Raw genomic sequence first — 20,350 nt, 5'->3', positions numbered from 1 at the left:
ATACATTTTAAAATTCTACATATGTACATATATGTCTTTGTTGCAAAATACATGGACATTGCAGATCTTTGTACTTTTTGTAATCACCAGAAATTGTGATGTGGTACAAATCTTTTGGAAAAAACTTGCAACCCGTATTTTCAGCTTCACTGATGAGCCTTATACTTTTACTTTATATGATGTTATTATATTTTCCCGACACAGGAACAGTTCCTTTCAGTACATATATATTTGTCAAATATATATTTTCATGGCTAAATTTTGTATCCACAAGTGCAAATTTTCTAAATCCCCACCTAGTTTGCTGCCTTTCCTCACAGAAATTCGAAGTCTCCTGCAGTCTATAAGCCACATGAAAAACCACAAAAGTGCCTTACAACTGTCTCAGCACTCAGAACTCACTTATGTATGCATGTAATCTTTATTTATTTTATTTACTTATTTATTGTCTTCAGCTCTCTTATTTCTTGTTTTTTTTGTTGTTGTTGTTCGTTTTGTTTTTTAAATATATTATTCTATTCCTGTACCTTTTATGTTGTTTTATGCCCTATATGGATTTGTTTGACTGTTTGCTTTGTGTGTTTTCCTTTATTTGTGTATTATTTGTGTGTGTTGTGAATAAATAACAATAAAGTTGAAAGGAAAAAAACACATGATTTTATAATTATTTCGATAGCTGCAGTTTTATTCCATGTGTGCACAGCAGATAACAGACACACAACTGTCAGAGAAGATTTACTCATTGAACTTTGTACAGTTCTGTTGGGTACCAGCACATGAAGGGTTGGAAGGGAATGAGTGTGCTGATAAACTAGCAAAAAGGGCTTTGCAAAAGGAAGAAGGAGAAGGAAAAGCAGTGATTAAGAGGAAAGGAATGGAGATATGGCAGAAAAGGTGGGAGGAAGACCGGAAAGGAAGGGGGTATCACGAAATACAAAAGTTGGTCATAACAAGGAACTTTTCTGTAGCACCTGTGGCGGTGCTACAGAAAAGGCAGCATACAGAGACTCACAGTGGCTTATAATGACAGTATGAGGCTGCTGCTTAAAGCTCCAAGAAGCTGCAGTGCAAGCCAAATGTTTGTTAATATTGGAGTACCCACCTGCTCTGCTGTAATACGAAATCTTATATATAGATGTATGTGCAGATTATCTGATTCCGTTAATGATATTGTTTCAGCTTTGACCAAACCTGAAATGAGTCCCGCCAGGTTCTCATCTAGACTGTGGAACCATTGGCGGTATAGCCTAAATACAATTGCCTGATTATTGTGGAATGCCTTTTGTTTTTTTGAGATTGTTTATTAATTTATTCTTTCTTGTTAGGGCCCGAGCACCAAGCGGTGCAAAGGCCCTATTGGATCTGAAGGAGTTATTATTTTTCTTCTCTATTATTCTTCCAAAACAAACACATTTTTGAGGGCCTAAACATGCACGAAAAGTTGTTAAACTTTGCACATACATCAGAAGTGGTGAAAAATTTAATATTTTATGGGTCTCGCAAAAAGGCGGGGCAAAATGGCTTGACAGCGCCCCTAGAATCATGTCATCATGTACATTGAACATTGAACATATCATATTGCATTGTACCATGTATGAAGTGGAAAGACAAAGGTTACACGATAAGAGGCGGGATAGGTGTGGAATCTGATGGGGATACTGGAAACAGAAGGAGAGGGATAGGGGGTGAGAGTCACCAGGAGGGCACTCTTCACTTTCATTAAGTGACACAAGGTTGGTAGGTAGAATTTAAGAAATAAAATGGATAAAATGACATGATGTTACCTTCAGGTGTCAAGTGCTGGAAACTCCTACTAGAGTATTAAAGATCAACAAGATTACTGAATAGAATCTGAGAAATATTAGTGGTTATTTATTTTTTTTCATTTGGTTTCTTTTTATTTATTTAATTGTGTAATATTTTGTTCATTATTTTGATTGTGATTCTTTGTTTGGTAGAAATATTAGAGAGAAAGTACATCTTTAGTCCACACTCCAGATCAGTGGGTGGCGGTAATGCAACTGAAAGCTGTTTGCCGACCACCAATAAAACTACACGAAGAAGAAAAGATGACGTCAGACACTCTTGTACAGTAGGGGGCGGTATTTACCTTAAAACGTTTGATATCCGCCAGTAAACCGAGAGAAGAAGAAGAAGGTAGTTCACAGCAACCGTCGCTTATAATATTGTTATTAATACAACCACGACAGCAAAGTAAACAACAGGAGTGATGAAAACACAGCGAGATTATCCCACTTCAAACTCGGGTTGAGCGTACGATTATATTATTTTTTGTTTGAGAGTTTTGTTTACCGACTGGTCCCAATCAGTTTCTCTGTCCCTCCCTTTGATCGGGTCAGTTTTCCTAAATCAAACAGGTGAAACCGTGTTAGCAGCTGTTCCTCCGGCCCAGCACTTTCTGTCACAACACGGCAGCAGCGTGTTTGTGGTCCGTGTGTTTGTATGTTTGTGTGTCTACTCTCTTGTTCTGACACCTTCTAGGTTTTACTGCTGCCAGCAAAATGGACGCAGAAGTGAAGGAGAAAATAACAGGAACAGAGACCTCGCAGAGAGGAAAGTCTGAGGTATGGACCAACTTTAATTGTCAACATGTCGCCGTGTGTGTTTTGTTCAGTGTCAAAGTTGCTTGGAGAGAGTAAAAGATGAAAACATAATTGGGCCTTTCTCCAGATAATAACTCATTCAGGACGAACTGATAACTTAACTTGAAATATTAACAGCTGTGTCTGTATATCTGTAATATCTGATGGGGTTTTTTTTTTATAGATGAAAGAAATATTGTCTGTCATGCCCCACACGGACCCACACTAACACTTAAAACAAAAACAAACAAAAAACATAGTTCTATTTGTGTTATTTGTCTTTAAATAGCACTTTTTTTTCAAATATTCCAGATTTGACCAATTGTGGGCTGTAGGAATCATATAGATCAAATCATCTATCATGATATACAGCATGTAATTTATCACTATATTGATATATATGATGATAAAGTAAAATCAATTGAGAAATTGTTAATATAACCAGACTGGAATATCTACTTTTGGCTCAACTAGTGGATTATATCCATTATTGCCATGAAGTAGCCCTGCTTTGCCTAATACATACATTATAAATGGTAAGACCAAAGATATGTGATGTTTGACAAATGTATATGTCACAGTATGTATTATCATTTTATCCACCTCTCGTAAAACTGTTAAGAGACTGATCTGTTAATTTACATTGTTACCTTTAAGATGTTTTTACTCTGAGTGTTTGTTCTAAATAATCTAATTTTAAAAAGTTTGTCTGTATTGCATTATATAACATCAAATACTAACAGTGTCCATATGCAACAGCCTCCTGATAAACTGTCATACTGTTGCATTATACTGCACATGGTACTGCATATAGACAAAATATACCAAAAAGACATCTTTCCAACAAGAATGATTATATGAAAATACTCAAGTGGTGATGAGTGAGTCTTCGGTACCAAAATGTAATTTACTTGCTTGTCTGTCATTTCTACTAGTTAGAGTAATGCTCTCAGCTCTCATTGACAAACATTAACAAACAAAGCACAGTCAGGCTTATACGCCTCATTGAGCCCATGTTTAGTTTGTTAAAACAGATCTTCACAGCTCAGAGAAAACAAGAAATGCAACCAGTGTGCACATGAATTCAGTATAAACCAGCTTTCAGTTGCGTACTGTTTGAACTGTGCCAGACTATTAATGGCTCCAAAGTCTGTCAGATATTGTGCTCATGAATTTCACCACTGTGTTTAATGTTATACCCACGCTGAACTAACTCCTGGTATCACTGAGCCTTCTTTGTTGATAGCAAAAAATACAACAACTAAAGAGACAAACACCAGCGCTTGTTGATCAGTGCTTTGATGTGTCCTGTGGTACATTCAAGTCAATCATTACACACAAGGTACACAGCTCCTTTTAGTCTCTGGTCAGATTTCTGCTCCACTCCCTGACTACTAAACCGGAGCACACAAAACAGGCTTCCTCAGGAATCCACAGGCTTTATATCCAATTTACAACCTTCACAGGTAGGCAGCCTCACAAGACAGTTTTACAAGTATATGTGTAACAGACTTTGAGTGATAATTGTAATTATGTATGTAAGATTTTGGTTTATATGAACACAAAAAAACTACGGTGTGTTAACTTTCTTTTGAGCATTTAAAATCAAGCAAGCAGGCAACACATGAACAAAATAGTCCTCAGGTTTATGGGCAAGATTTTATCTGAGCCACCAATCAGTGCAAGCTCTCTGCAACTTATAGTTAAAGTACAATATTACTATTAAGTATAAATTTCTTGCAGTCAGAGAAAATTGCTTTTGGGCTGGATTCAACCCTCAGGAACTGAATATTTTTAACTTTATTGAAAGAGTTGCTTGCATTTTAATCTTCAGTCTGCGTCTCTTTTCAGTGCAGCTTGAATCAATTCATATTTTCAACACTGCATCATATAACATTACTTCCAACAACACAAAATGTCATAATATATTGGATTTTGAGTCAAGTGTTCTTTGGGGGAGTTCAGATAGGACAATAATGTATAATTTAATAATCAGTTAATCAGTTTAGTAACCATCTGATTCATTACATGACTTACATGACAGATATTAGTGTAACTGTAGAACAGCTGACCTTTTCTCTCTGTTCATATATTCCATGTGTTCTTTTTAAAATAATGTGCTTTTTTGCTGACTATATTCAATTTTTTCCACACTAAGGTGTTTTAAACTATGACTTGCTTTTCCCTCAGGCAGTTGCTGCTCGGACCCACTAAACTGTCCATGGCACGTGTTCTTTCTCTCTTCCGGCCTCAGCCTTTTCTGGCCCTTGTGGGGAGGAGGAAACCAACGCTGTGTAAAATGTCATTGGACTCGCGGGCACGCAAGGTGTTTGCAGCAGCAGTGGAGGCTGTGCAGCCAGACACTGTAGTGCGACAGAGTATAGAGCGCAAGGACGACTCAGTCATCATCGATGGTCACAAATTCACACTCAAACACAACCTGCATTTGGTGGGCTTTGGAAAAGCTGTACTGGGTATGGCTGCCGAGGCAGAGAGGATTATTGGGGATCACTTGGTGAAGGGGGTCATAAGCGTTCCACATGGGATTCAGCAGACATTGCAGCAGCACGGGAAAGAGTAAGCAAAAGTCTTAAGATGTAAACAACTTCCACAGAAAATAAGATTTAGCATAATAACATTTCTCACTTTCATCGCAGCCATCTGTTGTTAAAAGAAAACAGTCGCATCAAAGTAATGGAGGGAGCTAAACACAACCTGCCTGACGCTGACGCCCAGAAGGCAGCTGAAGGAATCGCCCAGTTAGCCAGCGAACTGACGGAGAAAGACTTGCTGCTTGTACTGATATCAGGTAAAATATTTTTTGTCTTGTTTATCCTTTACAAGATCTTTCTTAAAATGTAAATCTCTAACACAAGGCGGTGAAACTGTCTAGGTGGGGGCTCTGCGCTATTACCTGCACCCATCCCTCCAGTCTCGTTGCAAGAGAAATTTGAGGTTACCCGCAAACTTGCAGCTGCCGGTGCGACCATTCAGGAGCTGAACACTGTGCGTCGTGCCCTTTCTTTGTTAAAGGGTGGAGGGCTCGCACATTGTGCTCACCCAGCACAGGTAACATATTTTATTTTAAAACAGCTTTTTATTGTACAGGTGAACTCATTCCAGCATTATACTTTGAATATCACTCCTCTCATTGCTTCTTCACAGGTGGTTGCACTGATACTGTCCGACGTGATTGGAGATCCACTGGACTTGATAGCTAGCGGCCCTACAGTTCGGAGCGAGGTGTGGCCTGAGGAAGTTCTGTCAGTTCTTGAGCGTTACAAGTTGTTGAACTCTGTACCAGCCTCGGTAAAGGAGGTCCTTGGGAGATCGAGTCCCCGCTGGGAGGAGAATAAGGATGAAAGCGATAAGGCAGAACATGTTCGCAATGTTGTGATCGGCTCCAACAGCGTTGCCCTCAAGTGTGCAGGTCGCCGGGTACGAGAGCTAGGTTTCCGCCCTGTTGTGCTGTCACCAGGAGTGTGTGGTGATGTAAGGTCGGTCTCCCGACTTTACGGCCTCCTGGCCCGCTTTGCCTGTTCTCGTGAGGAGCCTCCTCCTGAGATCGCTGCTGAGGTACTGAGGCTGGGGCCTGAGGTTGGTGTAGAGAGCTGGGACCTGTGCCGTACCATGCAGGTCCTGGGTGAGGGGCGAACAGAAGGATGGGGTGCCACGTGTCTTTTAGCCGGGGGCGAGCCGACTGTGGAGCTGACAGGCAAAGGTCGAGGTGGTCGAAACCAGGAGCTGGCTCTACGAGTGGGACTAGAGCTCAGAGGTCTGGAGCTCCCGCCTAAAGGTCCTGTCTTTCTGAGTGGTGGAACTGATGGTCAAGATGGACCGACTGAGGCAGCAGGAGCCATCACTGATGGAGGGTTGTATGAAGAAGCCCAAGCACAGGGGCTGGACATCAACAACTTCCTTACCAACAATGATTCTTTCACTTTTTTCACACGTCTTTCCTCTGGGCAGCGTTTACTTTCACCTGGCTTAACCTGCACCAATGTGATGGATGTGCACATGCTGCTTATTCCACCAATTCCTATTAACATAAGATAAACTCATTCTCACAACTTGATATAAATCCAGTGGATCTCGACAAATAAAGTACTCTATCTGACTTGATATTGTACAGTAAGACTTGGTTTTACCGCCACCACACAGACATTTTACGCCCATATCTCTAGAAGTCATCGTAAACCTAAATGAAAGCAGGATTTGTGTTGCAATATTAAATCCTAACTACCACAAGGAGCATGACAGGGTTGTTATCAGCATGAATGATTTTAACAGCGACTTAAATCATTTTTAACACAGCTCTACCAATGAGACATAAATGAAAACTGTATTTTTCAGTACAACAAACAAATTTAATATCAATCAAGTTATTAGCACAGAGGTATAAACTTCTAGCTTTGCTGCCATACTTTCAGGTACCTGAAATATGTAGATCATTTCGTCTCAAGATCATTTGATAAGGATTATGTACATCAATAAACATTTTCATAAATGCACACTGCAGTACATTGTATTCTGTACAGATTTGCCTTTACCATTACAACAGTGTTGTTATATTGTTAGAAGAGTTGTTCAAGTTAGTAGTTTTTGTTAGTTTTTTTTTTTTTCAGTAGCCATAAATCTACAACGGGTGAAGTATCGAGGCAAAAGCTGTTATCCGCAGTGTCTCCATTCTCAACGACCACAGTGACGGTTACAGTGATAACCACTGCGCCACAGTTCAACCTTCATTACTATTACACACAGGAGATTTGCATTCAACTTTTGGCGTGTTATAGTAAATGGGCTGAAAATGATTGTGTGCTTAATCACTTTTTGTCTATATTTGTAATTGAGATTTGTTTTCACTTTGACACAGAAGTTTGCTATGATTCTGTTAGAATTACTGAATAAAGTTCAAAGGATGGGGGTGGGACCCTAATGGGGTTGTTCTTTTGACAGGCACTCTGTATCTTCCATTAAGAGCACACAATGCTCCTTAAACATAAAACTTCATGGAAAGATGTAAGATGTGCTGCTTTTCCTGGATTTGTCTTTCAACAGACCAAATGCATCATTTATAAAATAGCAGTGATAAAAAATTACCTTGTTCACCACAAATAATCTTTCTAATCATAACTAGGCACATGCACAGCACTCACCATGTAGCACGTACCCCTGCTGATGCAATTTAACCTTCCCGGTAAACATTTGATCGCATGCTCATGTGTGCACAATTCAAATCAAGTCCATATTTTTTCCTTGCTCATGGTCTCAGCACGGAGAGTTTTATGTCTGTTATCAAAACAGAAAGCAAACCCAATATGTTTCATATTTGTAACGTCTTGCAAGATATGGAGAGAACGTAGACCATGAAGCCAAAATGAAAAATTCAGGTATGCAGAATAAACTTCTGCTCAAAGACCAGTGTTGACAGGTCACAATAAATATCTCACAGATGCTATGAGGTCAATTATGCAGATACCTGTATGACACTGTTGGCATGCATGAAAAGTGACAATGGGTATTTCTAAGAACAGCTGTCAGTAAGTTTGTCCATCCAGAATGCATTGATGATGATGCTTTTTCTTTTAAGTAAACTTGAAGGTGCATTCAGTGTCTCTGGGAGATGTTAACTGTCCAGCTTGCACTTGGATAAAATCTGAAGACCATTGTCCTGTCAATCTCGATGAGTCTTCAGGGTGTCTCCTGCTGTGCTTTCCCTGCAACGACAAAATGACATTACAAAATAGTACTATAGTACAACTGAAGCATGACAAAATAGCTTGGATTCACCTTTTACCCCACCACCACATATTGGTATTTAGAACTGCAACGGTTAGTTGCTTGACAGAAAATTAATCTGCAACAATTCTGATAGTCAATTTATCGTTTTAAAGAATTGTTTAAGAAAAATGCTAAAAATTCTCTGGTTCCAGCTTCTTAAATGTGAATATTTTCTTACTATCTGTGATAGTAAACTTGACTTCTTTGGGCTGTGGACTAGTCAGGACAGAACAAGACATTTTTGGTTGTATCTTGGGCTTTGTGAAAGAGTGATGAAAATAATCAGCAGATTAATCAATAATGATAAACTATTTACTCACTATAGCATCACTTTCTATAACACTGCATCACTGCACAAGTGTAAATCTGTATATCTACATCTTATTCATCTTTTAAACTGCTCGTAGTAATTTATATCATGCACATCAGCACTTTATGCCTAAATTGCACTCTGGTTAGATGCCAACTGCATCTTGATGTTAAGTACTTGTTCAATGACAAGTTGAATCTAATCTGATCTAATAATGAAAATAAGCGTTGATTGCAGCCCTGCTGGTTTAGATGAGAGAACATATTCACACTATCAATTCAACTTTGCAACCAGAGGCAGTCTTACTCAACAATTAAAGATTTTAACTCAATCATATTTCAGGCTATAAAACACTGATCTCAAAACTAGTCAAACTTGGCTTCTTCGAGCTCTAGCTCCGATTAGAGTATGTAATAAAGTATTTACAATTATTTAAAAAAGAGAGAGAGAATTAAAATATATAGCAGACAGTGTTAGCGGGGTGGGCTACCTATTGCATGCTCTGACACCTACCATCCACTCAGGTGAGGTACAGTATCAGGTGTGCCTCCGTTTTGTCCAGTCCCTGAACATCAAAACACACAGTTAATGAAGTAACTGGATTAGCAAGCGATACAGAAAAGGACAAAAAAAAAGAACTCACCTTGTCGATAATACATATCGTTCACTGTATCCCCGTAGACCTTCCATGCAAAATGAATCGCGATGAGACTAAAAATTAACCAGCTTAATAAGATTTTGAATATGGAGACTCTCATGTCGTTGGCGAGCCAGTCGTCCACAAACTCGGAGAGAAACGACAAGCAGCTGTCGGCGATGCGGGATAAAAACTCAAAGTCCCACGGTTCCTCCATAGTGTCGGCTTATCCGGCTATTGTGGGATAAACGGAGAAAACTTTCAGTCCGTTGAATAATTATAAAAACATCAATCTAGATGTAGCTAGGTAGCATAACACATCTTGCTCGCCATATCTACCGTTACGATGTTTGTGTCAGCGGTTGAAGAATAGGAGATGACGTAGGTTACGTAGCGCAGCCCCGCTAGCTCACAACTATGAAGATCCAACAAAAAATGCTAACATTTCTTTTTCAGATAAGCTATATGTTCAATAATTGCTATATAAAAGTATTTCGGTATCTACTATACATCTACTTATTAACGGTGAATCACGGAACGTTTTGTTCTCAAACCGACACAATAATTAAGTTAGCTAGTAGCTACGTCGGCTGTCTGTGAAATTGTCTTGGCTAAGATGGCGAGTTTGATTATGGAAAGCGATGAAATTCAGAGATATTTATTGGAGACGGTGTTCAATACGTTTGATTAAATTACCAAAACACCCCAAAAATACTTTGTGTATTTTTCAATTCACAATACTGTGTCCATGTGTTTTGGTTAAACGAGAGACCGTGTTAACTGATGACTCGTCATGATTGTTCGCAGTGACGGCAGCCGTTGAAAACACTAACACGTAGCTGTCCTCGTATAAGCCTGATCAATTTGACTTTAATCCATATATACACAACTTGTTTATTATCTACGCTAATAGTTTACGTAAATTAAATTATGCTCAGCAAGACGCATTCACCTCTCGTAATGTTTCTTATAATGTGGGAAACAGAACGTACCATATAAATTGGCAGTGCAGTTACAGCCTGTTTTGGGATTTTATACAGCTTTGTAGCCATCCGGTTTGATCAACCAAACGTCTATTTAACTTGTGACCCACCGATGTGGGAACGAGATTCAGCGTTACGTCTACTCTTGACAAGCTAATATTTGAAAAAGATTAATTTCAGAAAAACAACTGAAGAACGGTGAATGCTTCTTGTTGACGACACCATTTCATTTACATGATGCAAGACAAAAAGGACCAGCCGAACATATACTGTGTTCAACATTCAATTTAAGAGAATTTAAGGCTTTCACAAGGACACCTACGTGTTCTGCTCGTAATTTCAACGGCTGCCGTGACCGCGACAACCACACCATTAACACGGTCACTCGTTGAAGCGGAACACCCGCAACGTGCGTACGTCACGTTGCGGTTTGTTTAGAACGTATCCTGAGGGGCGGGACCAGCCGCGGCCTCCGAGCAGCCTGATTGGTCAGATAAGCATGTCATCAGAGATTCCGGATGTCTGCTGTGGTAAGAGGAAAATTTGTTTTTCTGCTTCTCATACCTGACAGCTTGTTTGCAACCCGGGGCCGCCGATGAAAGTCAATGTAGCAAATTAGATATACAACCCGACGTTTCAACGGTACACAAATCGTAAGTTTTACTCTTTGTCTCACCTGTCTAGTTTTATTTGACCACGACAGCTTGCGTGCTCAGTGTTAAGCCGAGGCCATGAAATTGATCTGTGTGTGTGTGTGTGTCGCTTGCTAGCAGGTTAGCCGCATAACTACTGTCAACATTTACTGAGTTGCATCAGAATTTACTGTCAAATATTATCAGGATGGATAAGTAACCTTTCCTGACGGCGACAAGCTAACATTAGCCTAATAGATAATGTAGACTAATTAATTAACAAACATTAACTCGCCAGGTCTGGCGGTCAAACAACACTCACTTTTTTCCTCTACGTGCAACCGACTGTTCTTTATCTGTAGTGTAATATCAGCCAGGCTGCTGGTAAATTCAAGAGTCTGTTCTGCTCTTGTAATTCTCCACTATAAGTTTTCCACTGTAATCATGTGACCAGACGACTTGTCCAGTATCAGTGCTGCTATTCATGAGAGTCTCAAGATGCATGCTGTCTGTCTCAAGGTTTTAAAGGACGAGTTCGCAGTTTTCCAAGTCTGTCTTCAAACAACAGTCAGGAGCCCAAATAAACATTGAAATAAGTTTTTCTTACCATAATCATTCCTCCTGTTCATACTGGCCATTAGAAGATCCCTTCATAATGCACTTACAATGTAATGTATGCGAACATCCACAAGCCTCCTTCTGTGCAAATATTTATTTTAAAGTTTATCTGAAGCTAATATGAAGCATTGTCCAAACGAGTCAAATCAAGTAGATATCTTTCAACGTTACAGTCTTATTACTGCCAAAGTCCTTCTTTTTGTTACTATACTTCCATTGCAGCTCAACAGGGAAACACTGTATGAGGAAACACAACAAGGAAAAACTGTAAATGTGGCAGATATCTTCTTTATGTCTCATATAAGCTTCAGATAAACTTCAGACAAACTTTGTGGACACACTGTGAATTTTGGCCCCATCAAGTACACTGAAAGCGCATTTGAAGGGGATCTTTTAACAGCCATTATGAACAGGAGGAATGATTACAGCGAGGAAAACCTCTTTCAGTGATCATATGGGCCCTTGACTGTTGTTTGAAGACTGAAAAACTTGACTTGAAAAATTGTGAACCTATCCTTAGTAAGTTACCACGGCTGGAATATGTTTTGAGTTTGGACTTTTGAGGTTTTATTTGTGTTTCTTTTTACCTTCAGTGACTGGGATGGTATCATGGAGAGAGACAGTCATCAAGAAGGAGAGGCACAGGGAGTGAAGATTTGTGATCCTCCCTCTGAGAGCAATCCACCAGGTAAATAAATAATCAAGAGTTAGAAGGGATGAATGTAGTTCATTAAAGCCATAATAATTTTTCAGTTGGCCTGTCTTCATTTTCATTACTCATTTCATGATCTAATTTTGTTTTCAGTGTACACCTTGGCGACTTCTCTCTCCCTTTTGGGTAATCACATGTTTCCTGATCCGGTGGAGAAAAGCGACAGTGGCACTGCAAACAAAGAGGAGCCTGCAGATTCATTAATTTCAGACATCACCGCAGAGGAGCCCAGTCTGGATGCAGAGCCTCATTCTAACCAGGTAACAAAGCTAGACACCGATGAGACGGAAAACCCTGAGTGTCAGAACATCGCATCCACCCAGCCACCTGACAGAGGAGCCGAGGATGCCGTGGACAATGACCAGAATGACTCTGGGGAGTTTGTTGTTACAATGCTGGCCAAGGCCAAGCTCGAGGAGCAGGGTTTAGGTGTGAAGGGGAGGTCATCTCCTTTGTTGGAGGCAGGCACCCAGGAATCTCCTGCATTTATGTCTCATCGTGACGAGGATGTGACAGCTGAAAGCTGGCGGCAGCACAGAAAGCATGTTTTTGTGCTTAGTGAAGCAGGCAAGCCCATCTATTCCCGGTACGGCAGTGAAGAGGCTCTTTCATCTACAATGGGAGTCATGATGGCACTGGTGTCTTTTGTCCAAAGTGGAGATAATATCATCCGCTCAGTGTATTCAGGTGAGAGTAGGCATCAGTCATGATGCAAATCTGACAGATTTTATACATAATTATTTATTTTCTGCAGACTGTAGGTTCTGTGACATTACTGTGAATGTCACAGGTGATCTAACATTTTCAACTCATGTTTGAGAGCAGGGCTCATTTACTGCTACTTTCTATATAAATAGACACTCACTGTTCACTCACACTTTACACATCTATAAAATGCATTGTGGTCTTGGTAGCAGTAGTGCGTATGCCATGGACACTATTCTTTTTTTATTCTGTTGTGGGAATTTTTGAGGGTATAAATGTACACAGTTAGAATTTGGACACTCAGATAAAATGGTGTACAGTAAATATAGAGCACTATAGACAGAATCAGGAGTGATTTGAGGCACAGCCCTATCTATCAAATCCTAATAGATCTGATCTATTTTGGATCATTTATTACCAATACAAAAACGTCTATTTTATCATAGAGATATCTTCATTTACAGTATTTTTTAACATTCACTTTGTATTTATTTGATTCAGTGTTTTATTGGTAAATGTCCACCACATTTACACTCACGTCCACAATATTTTTGAGCACAGAGTGTTGATTATTGTTTGTGGACATTCACTTTATTATCAATATGATCCTTAATGTTTGTCCGTGTCTTTTTCTTAAAAATATTCTTCTTTCCATCAGAGGAGCACACCGTGGTTTTCTTACAGAAAGGGCCTCTTGTGCTGGTGTGCGTCTCGAGCAGTCGTCAATCTGAGCAGCAGCTGCGTGGAGAGCTCCTCTATGTATACTATCAGATCATCAGTATGCTCACCCAGGCCAGCATATCTCGCATCTTTGAACACAAGAAAAACTACGACCTGAGGAGACTACTGGCGGGCTCAGAGAAGATTCTGGATGGCCTTCTCAACCTGGTGGATTCGGACCCTAGCTTCCTGCTGGCTGCAGTGCACTGCTTGCCCCTAGCTTCTTCTCTCAGGGACTCTCTCAGCCAGATCCTGCAGAAAGCGATCACCCCCAACCTGGTATTCTCCATCCTCATTGCCAAGAACCAGCTACTCACCATCGTCCAAGAAAAAAACGTTATCGAGGACAGCAGGCTGGAGCCCGCTGACGTCCACCTCCTGCTCAACCTCATCGGAGCCTCTTCTGCCTTTCAGGCTGGGGAGATCTGGACTCCCATCTGCCTCCCCCTCTTTAATCCTGACTGTTACTTTTATGCATACATTTCTTACCTGGACCCTCCAGAATGCACCGTTTGTTTGCTGCTGCTCTCAACAGACAAGGAAGCTTTCTACGCTGTGGCCGAGTGCAAGAGGAAGATAGAGGAGGCCATGGTGGCTCAAAACTCCCTGAGCCTCATCGCTAAAGCCCAGTCGTACAGCGTGAGCCAGGTGGGCGTCTCAGACCTCAGACACTTCATGTACAAGCCCTTTGATGTGCCAGACAACTACCGCCAGCTCACTCAATTCACCAGGTTTGTGTGTTGTGTCATTGTCTTCGCAACTACAGGAGGGATATGTGGACCTAAACTAGAAAATTAAATAATAACGCTTAATATCTTTTTGTAATTTTCTAAATTACAAAAAGATGGGACGATGATGATGGCTCACTGCTTAGAATTTCAAGGAAAAAGAAATACTTTGAAGGCTTTTGCACAAAATAAATTCCCTGTGTAGGAGAAAGTATGAAAGCCAATTTACTTTTAAGAAAAAATGTAGCTTAGCGTTGTTGAAGTTTACAGTTTACAATGTTGTTCATTTCACTGGGTAACTCAGAGGATCAGTGTTTCTGAAATAGGCCTACTAGTTACAAAGACACTTAAAAATAAAAATGGAAAGACATGTAAATGATCTTCTAATAATCCTCCCATTTAACTTCACTTATTTCATAATGAGCTGAACTGAAAGCATGAGGTGTCCTATTACAGGAGCCAGCAGCCAGTTGAAACCTTGAAAATGGAATTATACAAATAATCATCGAGCTACACTTAAAATAATTTTATTTATACAATATAGCACTGTTCAGAACAATGTCACAAAGAGCAAGAAATCTCACTTAAAATTATGTCTGAAGCTGCCTTTTGTTAGGCTCTGTGCAATTTCGTCTCCTCACTGTTGCGAAATAAAGATGGAAAAATTCAGCATCATAGCCCCTCTGTTATGTCTCTGCATATCACTGCATTTTTTTTTTTTTTTAAGTGAAAAGGCTTTCTTTTGTGTCTAACCCTGACATCCAATTTGTTGCTACATGTAGCCCAGAGATGGAGGCACCATACAGCAGTGAAGAGGAGAAAATGAGACTGCTGGATCTTTATCGTTATATGCACAGCCGCATCCACAGCACCTCACGACCCCTCAAGCTCATCTACCATGTCGCTGAGAGGGAAACTCTGCTAGCCTGGGTATGTACCTGTGTTTAGGGATACATTGACATTGTTATAATAATAATTGTAATAAACTTTATTTGTAAGGCACCTTTCATACAAAATGCAGCTCAAAGTGCTTCACATTAAAAAGATAACAATAAAAAAAGATAAATAAATAAGTAATTGAGAACATTAACAGGAAGAATAAAAGGTTATATTGTGCAGCTTCTCAACACTGTTTTTGTGTGTAGTGGATTACTTGACAGAGGTCTGTCTAAATAGAGTTAAACGCGCAATATGTCATTTCAGCCGCTAGGGGTCTCTCAATCAAAACAATAACAAAAGACGGAGTGTGATGACGGTGTGAAGTAGCAAGGGATCATGGGAGTTGTTGTCCTCGTTAAATCATGGATGTATACGGAGAACGAGCGAAAGTCACTAGTGCACACGGTCTATGGGCCGCACAATGCGGAAGGTCCGGGTACTTTCATACCGGGAAGTCGGGGCCCCGTCTCCGACGCTGTATCCAGTTCTCTTTATACATCCATGTCTTAAATAACTAGCTTCACCGGGATCGGATTACGCCAGTGTTAATCATTCGGGATGTTTTTACCGGGAGCCGAATTACCCGCAGAGGTCTCCTTCTCTCCAGAACAAACGGACCCGGAGATTACAGGTAAAAACACTGAATAAAGCTGTTTCACCTAAAAAAATTTTTTAAAAAATCAGTGTTTCTCCGACGATGTACGGCGACGACCGGACGTCCGGTACGGGCTGTTAGCTGAGCTGCTGCTAACACCTGTTCGGTTTATTTCTCTTATAACGTAAGATCCAGACGTTCGGTCGGTCTCTCCCGGGAGCCGAATTATCCGCAGAGGTCTCCTCCTCCCCAAAAACAAACGTACACGCAGATTAAAATCGTTAAAAATACTATTTAAAGCTGTTTCACTTAAAAAATCAATATTTCTCCGACGATGTTTGGCGACCACTGGACGTCCGGTACGGGCTGTTAGCCGAGCTGCTGCTAACGTTTGCCTAGTTTATTTCTCTGATCACTTAAGATCCAGATGTCCAATGACTAAAATCCTTCTTCCGGCTAAAAGATATAGTTAAAAGCGACCTAAATTTATAATGAAAATGTGGCTTAAAACTGTATAAAAGTCAAGAATAACAGTTTCTGTGGAACAAACACAACGGCGATGTATTATCTTGGAAGTGTGTAAGTTACTCTTTGACGCCATTGTAGCGGACAAACACAGCGCCGCCGTATGTATCTTGTGCGTGTTTACTCTTTGGTAGAGGAGGTAAGACGCCATTGACATGGGACCAAATGAAACGGTCCGTTACTTTGATAACATTACAGATATCTCTGGGTTTGAAAATTGTTGGAAACATTTGGTATAATGTAAGGACACAACTCAACAACATATATATCATAGGTCTAGTTGTTTTTAGACATTTTAATGTGGAATAATTACATATTATACCTTTTTAAAGACTTTTCAGTCACATAGTATCCACTAACCCACGTTTACATGTAAACTCAAGGTTACACAGGTTACACAGGTAACCAGACAATGCGTTTACGTGCACTATGGTAACCTGGTTTACATATTTAATCTCGAGGCACTGCAAACTTATTTTAACTAGTGACGCAATTTGCTTTTTTTTATTTTTATTTTTTATTTTCCTGTGTGTGTGTGTGTGTACCCAACTTTTCTTTACAGCATAAATGCTCCGCTGTTACTTTCCCTGTGTGAAGTCTTTGTCAAGCACATGTTTACTTATGAAAAGCTGACTAGAAGTCTGGTTACCTGTTTATATGGCAGGGTTCTCTAGGAGAAATCTAGCTGTGGAAAAAAGGTTACATGAAGTTGAAGAAATCGGCTGGATCAAGCCAATTGTAACCCCAAGTGCATGTGGACGACCAGTTGTTGTTGTCTTCACCTAACGATGTCCGTTTTCCTCCCTACTGTAGGTCACAAGTAAATTTGAGCTGTACACCTGCTTTAGTCCTCTGGTGACAAAGGCCTGTGCCATTACTGCTATCACTAAGCTTCTGAGGTGGATCAAAAAGGAGGAAGACCGCCTCTTCATCAGATACCCCCCAAAGTATTCAACCACCCCAAACCCCAGCAAGAGCTCTCGAGGTGGAAAATCTGACCAGCAAGACTCCACAGATAATGGCTTCTTATCTCTTCTATAAGACTCTCCTAGCGCTACTATAGTGGCTCTGCCTCACTCAACAATAGTTTGTACACTGGTTCCGAGATATTTTTGAACCTTCTTTTGACACTTGTTGGACTTGACAGACATTGACTACTGGAATCAAACACTACGTTTTACACTATTTAAGAGAGCTCTTTGAAACTAGTATTATTTCTTTACCTTTAAGAAAGCATGTCATTGCATCACTGCTTTCGATCAGAAACAGTCAGGGCAAAAACAGCGTTGCGAAATAGTAAGTTTTAAATTGAACTGTGGTAGAATATAATTGCAATGATATTTAAATGTTTTTATATTGTTTTATTACTGAAACGACAGAAATTTTCCTCATGGACAGTGAATGTATCACAGACAGTTAATTCGCATATGCTATAATTATACATGGTCTCTTTCTTGTGTGAGTTTAGAGGAGACGAAGAGAAACATGAACTACCTTGCTCAGACTAGTTTTCATATGTCAATTTTTTTTTTTTTGCTCATGTCACAAAAACATTTAAATGTTACAAAACAGGATATGCAAGAAATGAACTTATGTTGTGTTTTTGGGTGCGTTTATAAACTGGAATAACAACAACTGGAACTGACAGAACAGGGATGGGCTATCATGTGTCACAGAGCGCTAAAGAGCAGACAGTTTTTCATTTTAACTGAAGACATTATTTCATTCTGCTGTTGAGGTCCTCGTGTCGAGTCAACAGCGAAATTACGTGATGATCTTGAAATGGAAATTCACAGCCCTCCATGAATTTGGTTGCACCTCACTGTGACAGAACTTGAACACTTATGCAGATAACAAGTAGGAAATCCCAGCCTGTTACACCTGATCACGTTACCATTGTCACTGTTAGTGTTTTCATTGCTACAAGTCGGAACTTATGAGTCACACAATGTTTTTTCTGCAGATACTTCTAGTACAGTTGTTACTTGACTCCTAATGAGTTCAGACGACTTTATCTTTTTTGGATAATAGTTTTGTAAAGATGGTCTATAAACAGTAGCCTCATCCTTGTGTCCTCTGAGGAATTTCCTGTCAATTGAAGTCTTAAGAGTATGTCTATAGTATTATGAAATAAATCCCAGGTTGCACAAAGATACAGTTGTCTTAATTAAGTGGGAACGTTTTATATCAAATGTTGCAAAAATGACCTTTTGTAATGCTTTATTTTATGGTCTGTAATTTCTAATTATTTCCTATGAGTTTGCTTGAAATAATTATGTAATTTGACACAAATTATTGGAAAAATAGAGACAATTGATTAACTTAATATTAATTCATTTTCAGTTCATTGCTAATGTAACCTAGAGACTCTTTTAGTCAGTGCTCAGCAGGTCAGCTTAACATGTAAAAATTGGAGATTTTTCTACAGGCGAGCATTCACTTCAACAAGTAAGAGGAAGCAAGTTACCAATAATGAACAAGTATTTACTGGGGTTTAAACGGAGCGGTTCTTTCAACACCACATCACGTCATTTCTAAGAACATCTGAGAAAATGATGAGGTTTTAAAGGACAGGTTCTCAGTTTTTCAAGTCTGTCTTAAACAATAGTCAGATGCCCAAATGAACATTGAAATGGGTTTTTCTTGCCAAAATCATTCCTCCTACTGGACATTAGAAGATCCATCATAATGCACTTAAAATATAAGTGGGAGCCAAAATCCACAAGCCTCCTTCTGTGCAAAAATGTATTTAAAAGTTTATCTGACGCTAATATGAAGCTTCAGCTGTCCAAATGAGTCAAATCAAGTAATTATCTTTTAACATTTAGTCTTTTTAGTGCCAAAGTCCCTCTTTGTGTTACTATACTTCCACCACAGATCAACAGGGAAACACAAAGAGGGAATTTGATGCTAAAAAGACTGTAAATGTTGAAAAATATCTACTTAATTTGACTCATTTGGACGGCTGAAGCTTCATATTAGCTTCAGATAAACTTTTAAATACATTTTTGCACAAAATGACTGTGTGGACACACTGTAAATTTTGGCCTCCATCACTTACATTGAAAGCACATTTGAAGGGGATCTTTAAACAGCCAGTATGAACAGGAGGAATGATCACAGCGAGGAAAACCCTTTTTCAGTGTTCATATGGGCCCCTGACTGATGTTTTAAGACAGACTTGAAAATTGTGAACATATCCTTTAAGGACCTGTAAAATCAAGCGTTACTAACGTTTAAAGAGACTCTTACCGGCGTGACTGGTGTCATTTTTCTGTGTCTGATTTCAGGGGCTGATCTGGACCAGGGCAGCCTGAGCAGGAGCCTCCTTCCTCACTGTTGTAGTCTAGCTTCTCAGAAATGAAAACTTATGTGTTTAAGCAGCGTTTATCACCAGTAACTTCCACTCAAACAGCCAACAAAGTGTAAATACCAGTTTCAGGATACCCACATTTAAAATTAGAGCTGTGACATTTAACAAATACATTTCCAAGTTAAAGGTGAATATATTAATACAAATTTGTCTGAATTTGTCCAACAAGAAAAAACAGTTAAGTGAATGCCTGGCTTTCCATTGACAGACTTACAGGGTATTTCAATGGAGTACAGTGTCTGATATCCTGAACACAAATACTGTAAACAATATGGTTACTTAGTATTTCCTGATGAGTTGAAGAGGATCACGTAAACACTGATCTGCACACAACTGATTATACAACTATCATGTCTTCCAAATTCAGGTAAAAAGAGGCTGTGTTTCTCAAACAACACTTGGAGATGCTGAAAGAAATTTTGGATAAATTTGAACTTCCTGTTATCTAATCTTCTTGTTGGATTCTATCTTCAAACCTTGACTTGAGGG

General features: G+C 39.6%; 3 protein-coding genes across 8 annotated transcripts; 2 read left to right on the top strand and 1 right to left on the bottom strand.

Annotated features, from left to right (window-relative positions):
- The first annotated feature begins 2,130 nt into the window (after positions 1-2,130).
- Positions 2,131-6,725, top strand: glyctk (glycerate kinase). 4 transcript variants are annotated; one of them, XM_067587018.1, is made up of 6 exons: positions 2,131-2,355; positions 2,503-2,585; positions 4,794-5,180; positions 5,261-5,412; positions 5,497-5,672; positions 5,769-6,725. In XM_067587018.1, the coding sequence occupies exons 3-6, from the start codon at positions 4,825-4,827 to the stop codon at positions 6,657-6,659; spliced, it is 1,575 nt and encodes a 524-aa protein (XP_067443119.1). In that variant the 5' UTR covers positions 2,131-2,355; positions 2,503-2,585; positions 4,794-4,824; the 3' UTR covers positions 6,660-6,725. The 4 variants fall into 4 exon arrangements, with proteins under 4 accessions (XP_067443119.1, XP_067443118.1, XP_067443117.1 ...); XM_067587017.1 differs by having other exon boundaries at positions 2,131-2,378; XM_067587016.1 differs by having other exon boundaries at positions 2,131-2,585.
- Positions 6,726-6,948: 223 nt separating this feature from the next.
- On the bottom strand, positions 6,949-10,418 carry tcta (T cell leukemia translocation altered). 2 transcript variants are annotated; one of them, XM_067587022.1, is made up of 4 exons: positions 10,324-10,418; positions 9,338-9,565; positions 9,208-9,259; positions 6,949-8,320 (listed from the first exon to the last, which is right to left on the bottom strand). In XM_067587022.1, the coding sequence occupies exons 2-4, from the start codon at positions 9,546-9,548 to the stop codon at positions 8,278-8,280; spliced, it is 306 nt and encodes a 101-aa protein (XP_067443123.1). In that variant the 5' UTR covers positions 9,549-9,565; positions 10,324-10,418; the 3' UTR covers positions 6,949-8,277. The 2 variants fall into 2 exon arrangements, with proteins under 2 accessions (XP_067443123.1, XP_067443122.1); XM_067587021.1 differs by lacking the exon at positions 10,324-10,418 and adding an exon at positions 9,671-10,302.
- A 191-nt stretch (positions 10,419-10,609) lies between these two features.
- mon1bb (MON1 secretory trafficking family member Bb) lies at positions 10,610-18,641 on the top strand. 2 transcript variants are annotated; one of them, XM_067587015.1, is made up of 6 exons: positions 10,610-10,844; positions 12,158-12,252; positions 12,370-12,963; positions 13,640-14,432; positions 15,212-15,359; positions 17,302-18,641. In XM_067587015.1, exons 2-6 carry the CDS (start codon positions 12,174-12,176, stop codon positions 17,527-17,529), a joined length of 1,842 nt encoding a protein of 613 aa, XP_067443116.1. In that variant the 5' UTR covers positions 10,610-10,844; positions 12,158-12,173; the 3' UTR covers positions 17,530-18,641. The 2 variants fall into 2 exon arrangements, with proteins under 2 accessions (XP_067443116.1, XP_067443115.1); XM_067587014.1 differs by having other exon boundaries at positions 10,837-10,967.
- Positions 18,642-20,350: the final 1,709 nt, after the last annotated feature.

This window comes from Thunnus thynnus, chromosome 4 (assembly GCF_963924715.1).
Source record: "Thunnus thynnus chromosome 4, fThuThy2.1, whole genome shotgun sequence".
NCBI lineage: Eukaryota > Metazoa > Chordata > Actinopteri > Scombriformes > Scombridae > Thunnus > Thunnus thynnus.
Note: the sequence above shows the minus strand (reverse complement) of the source record. Positions and strands in the feature narration are given on the sequence as shown.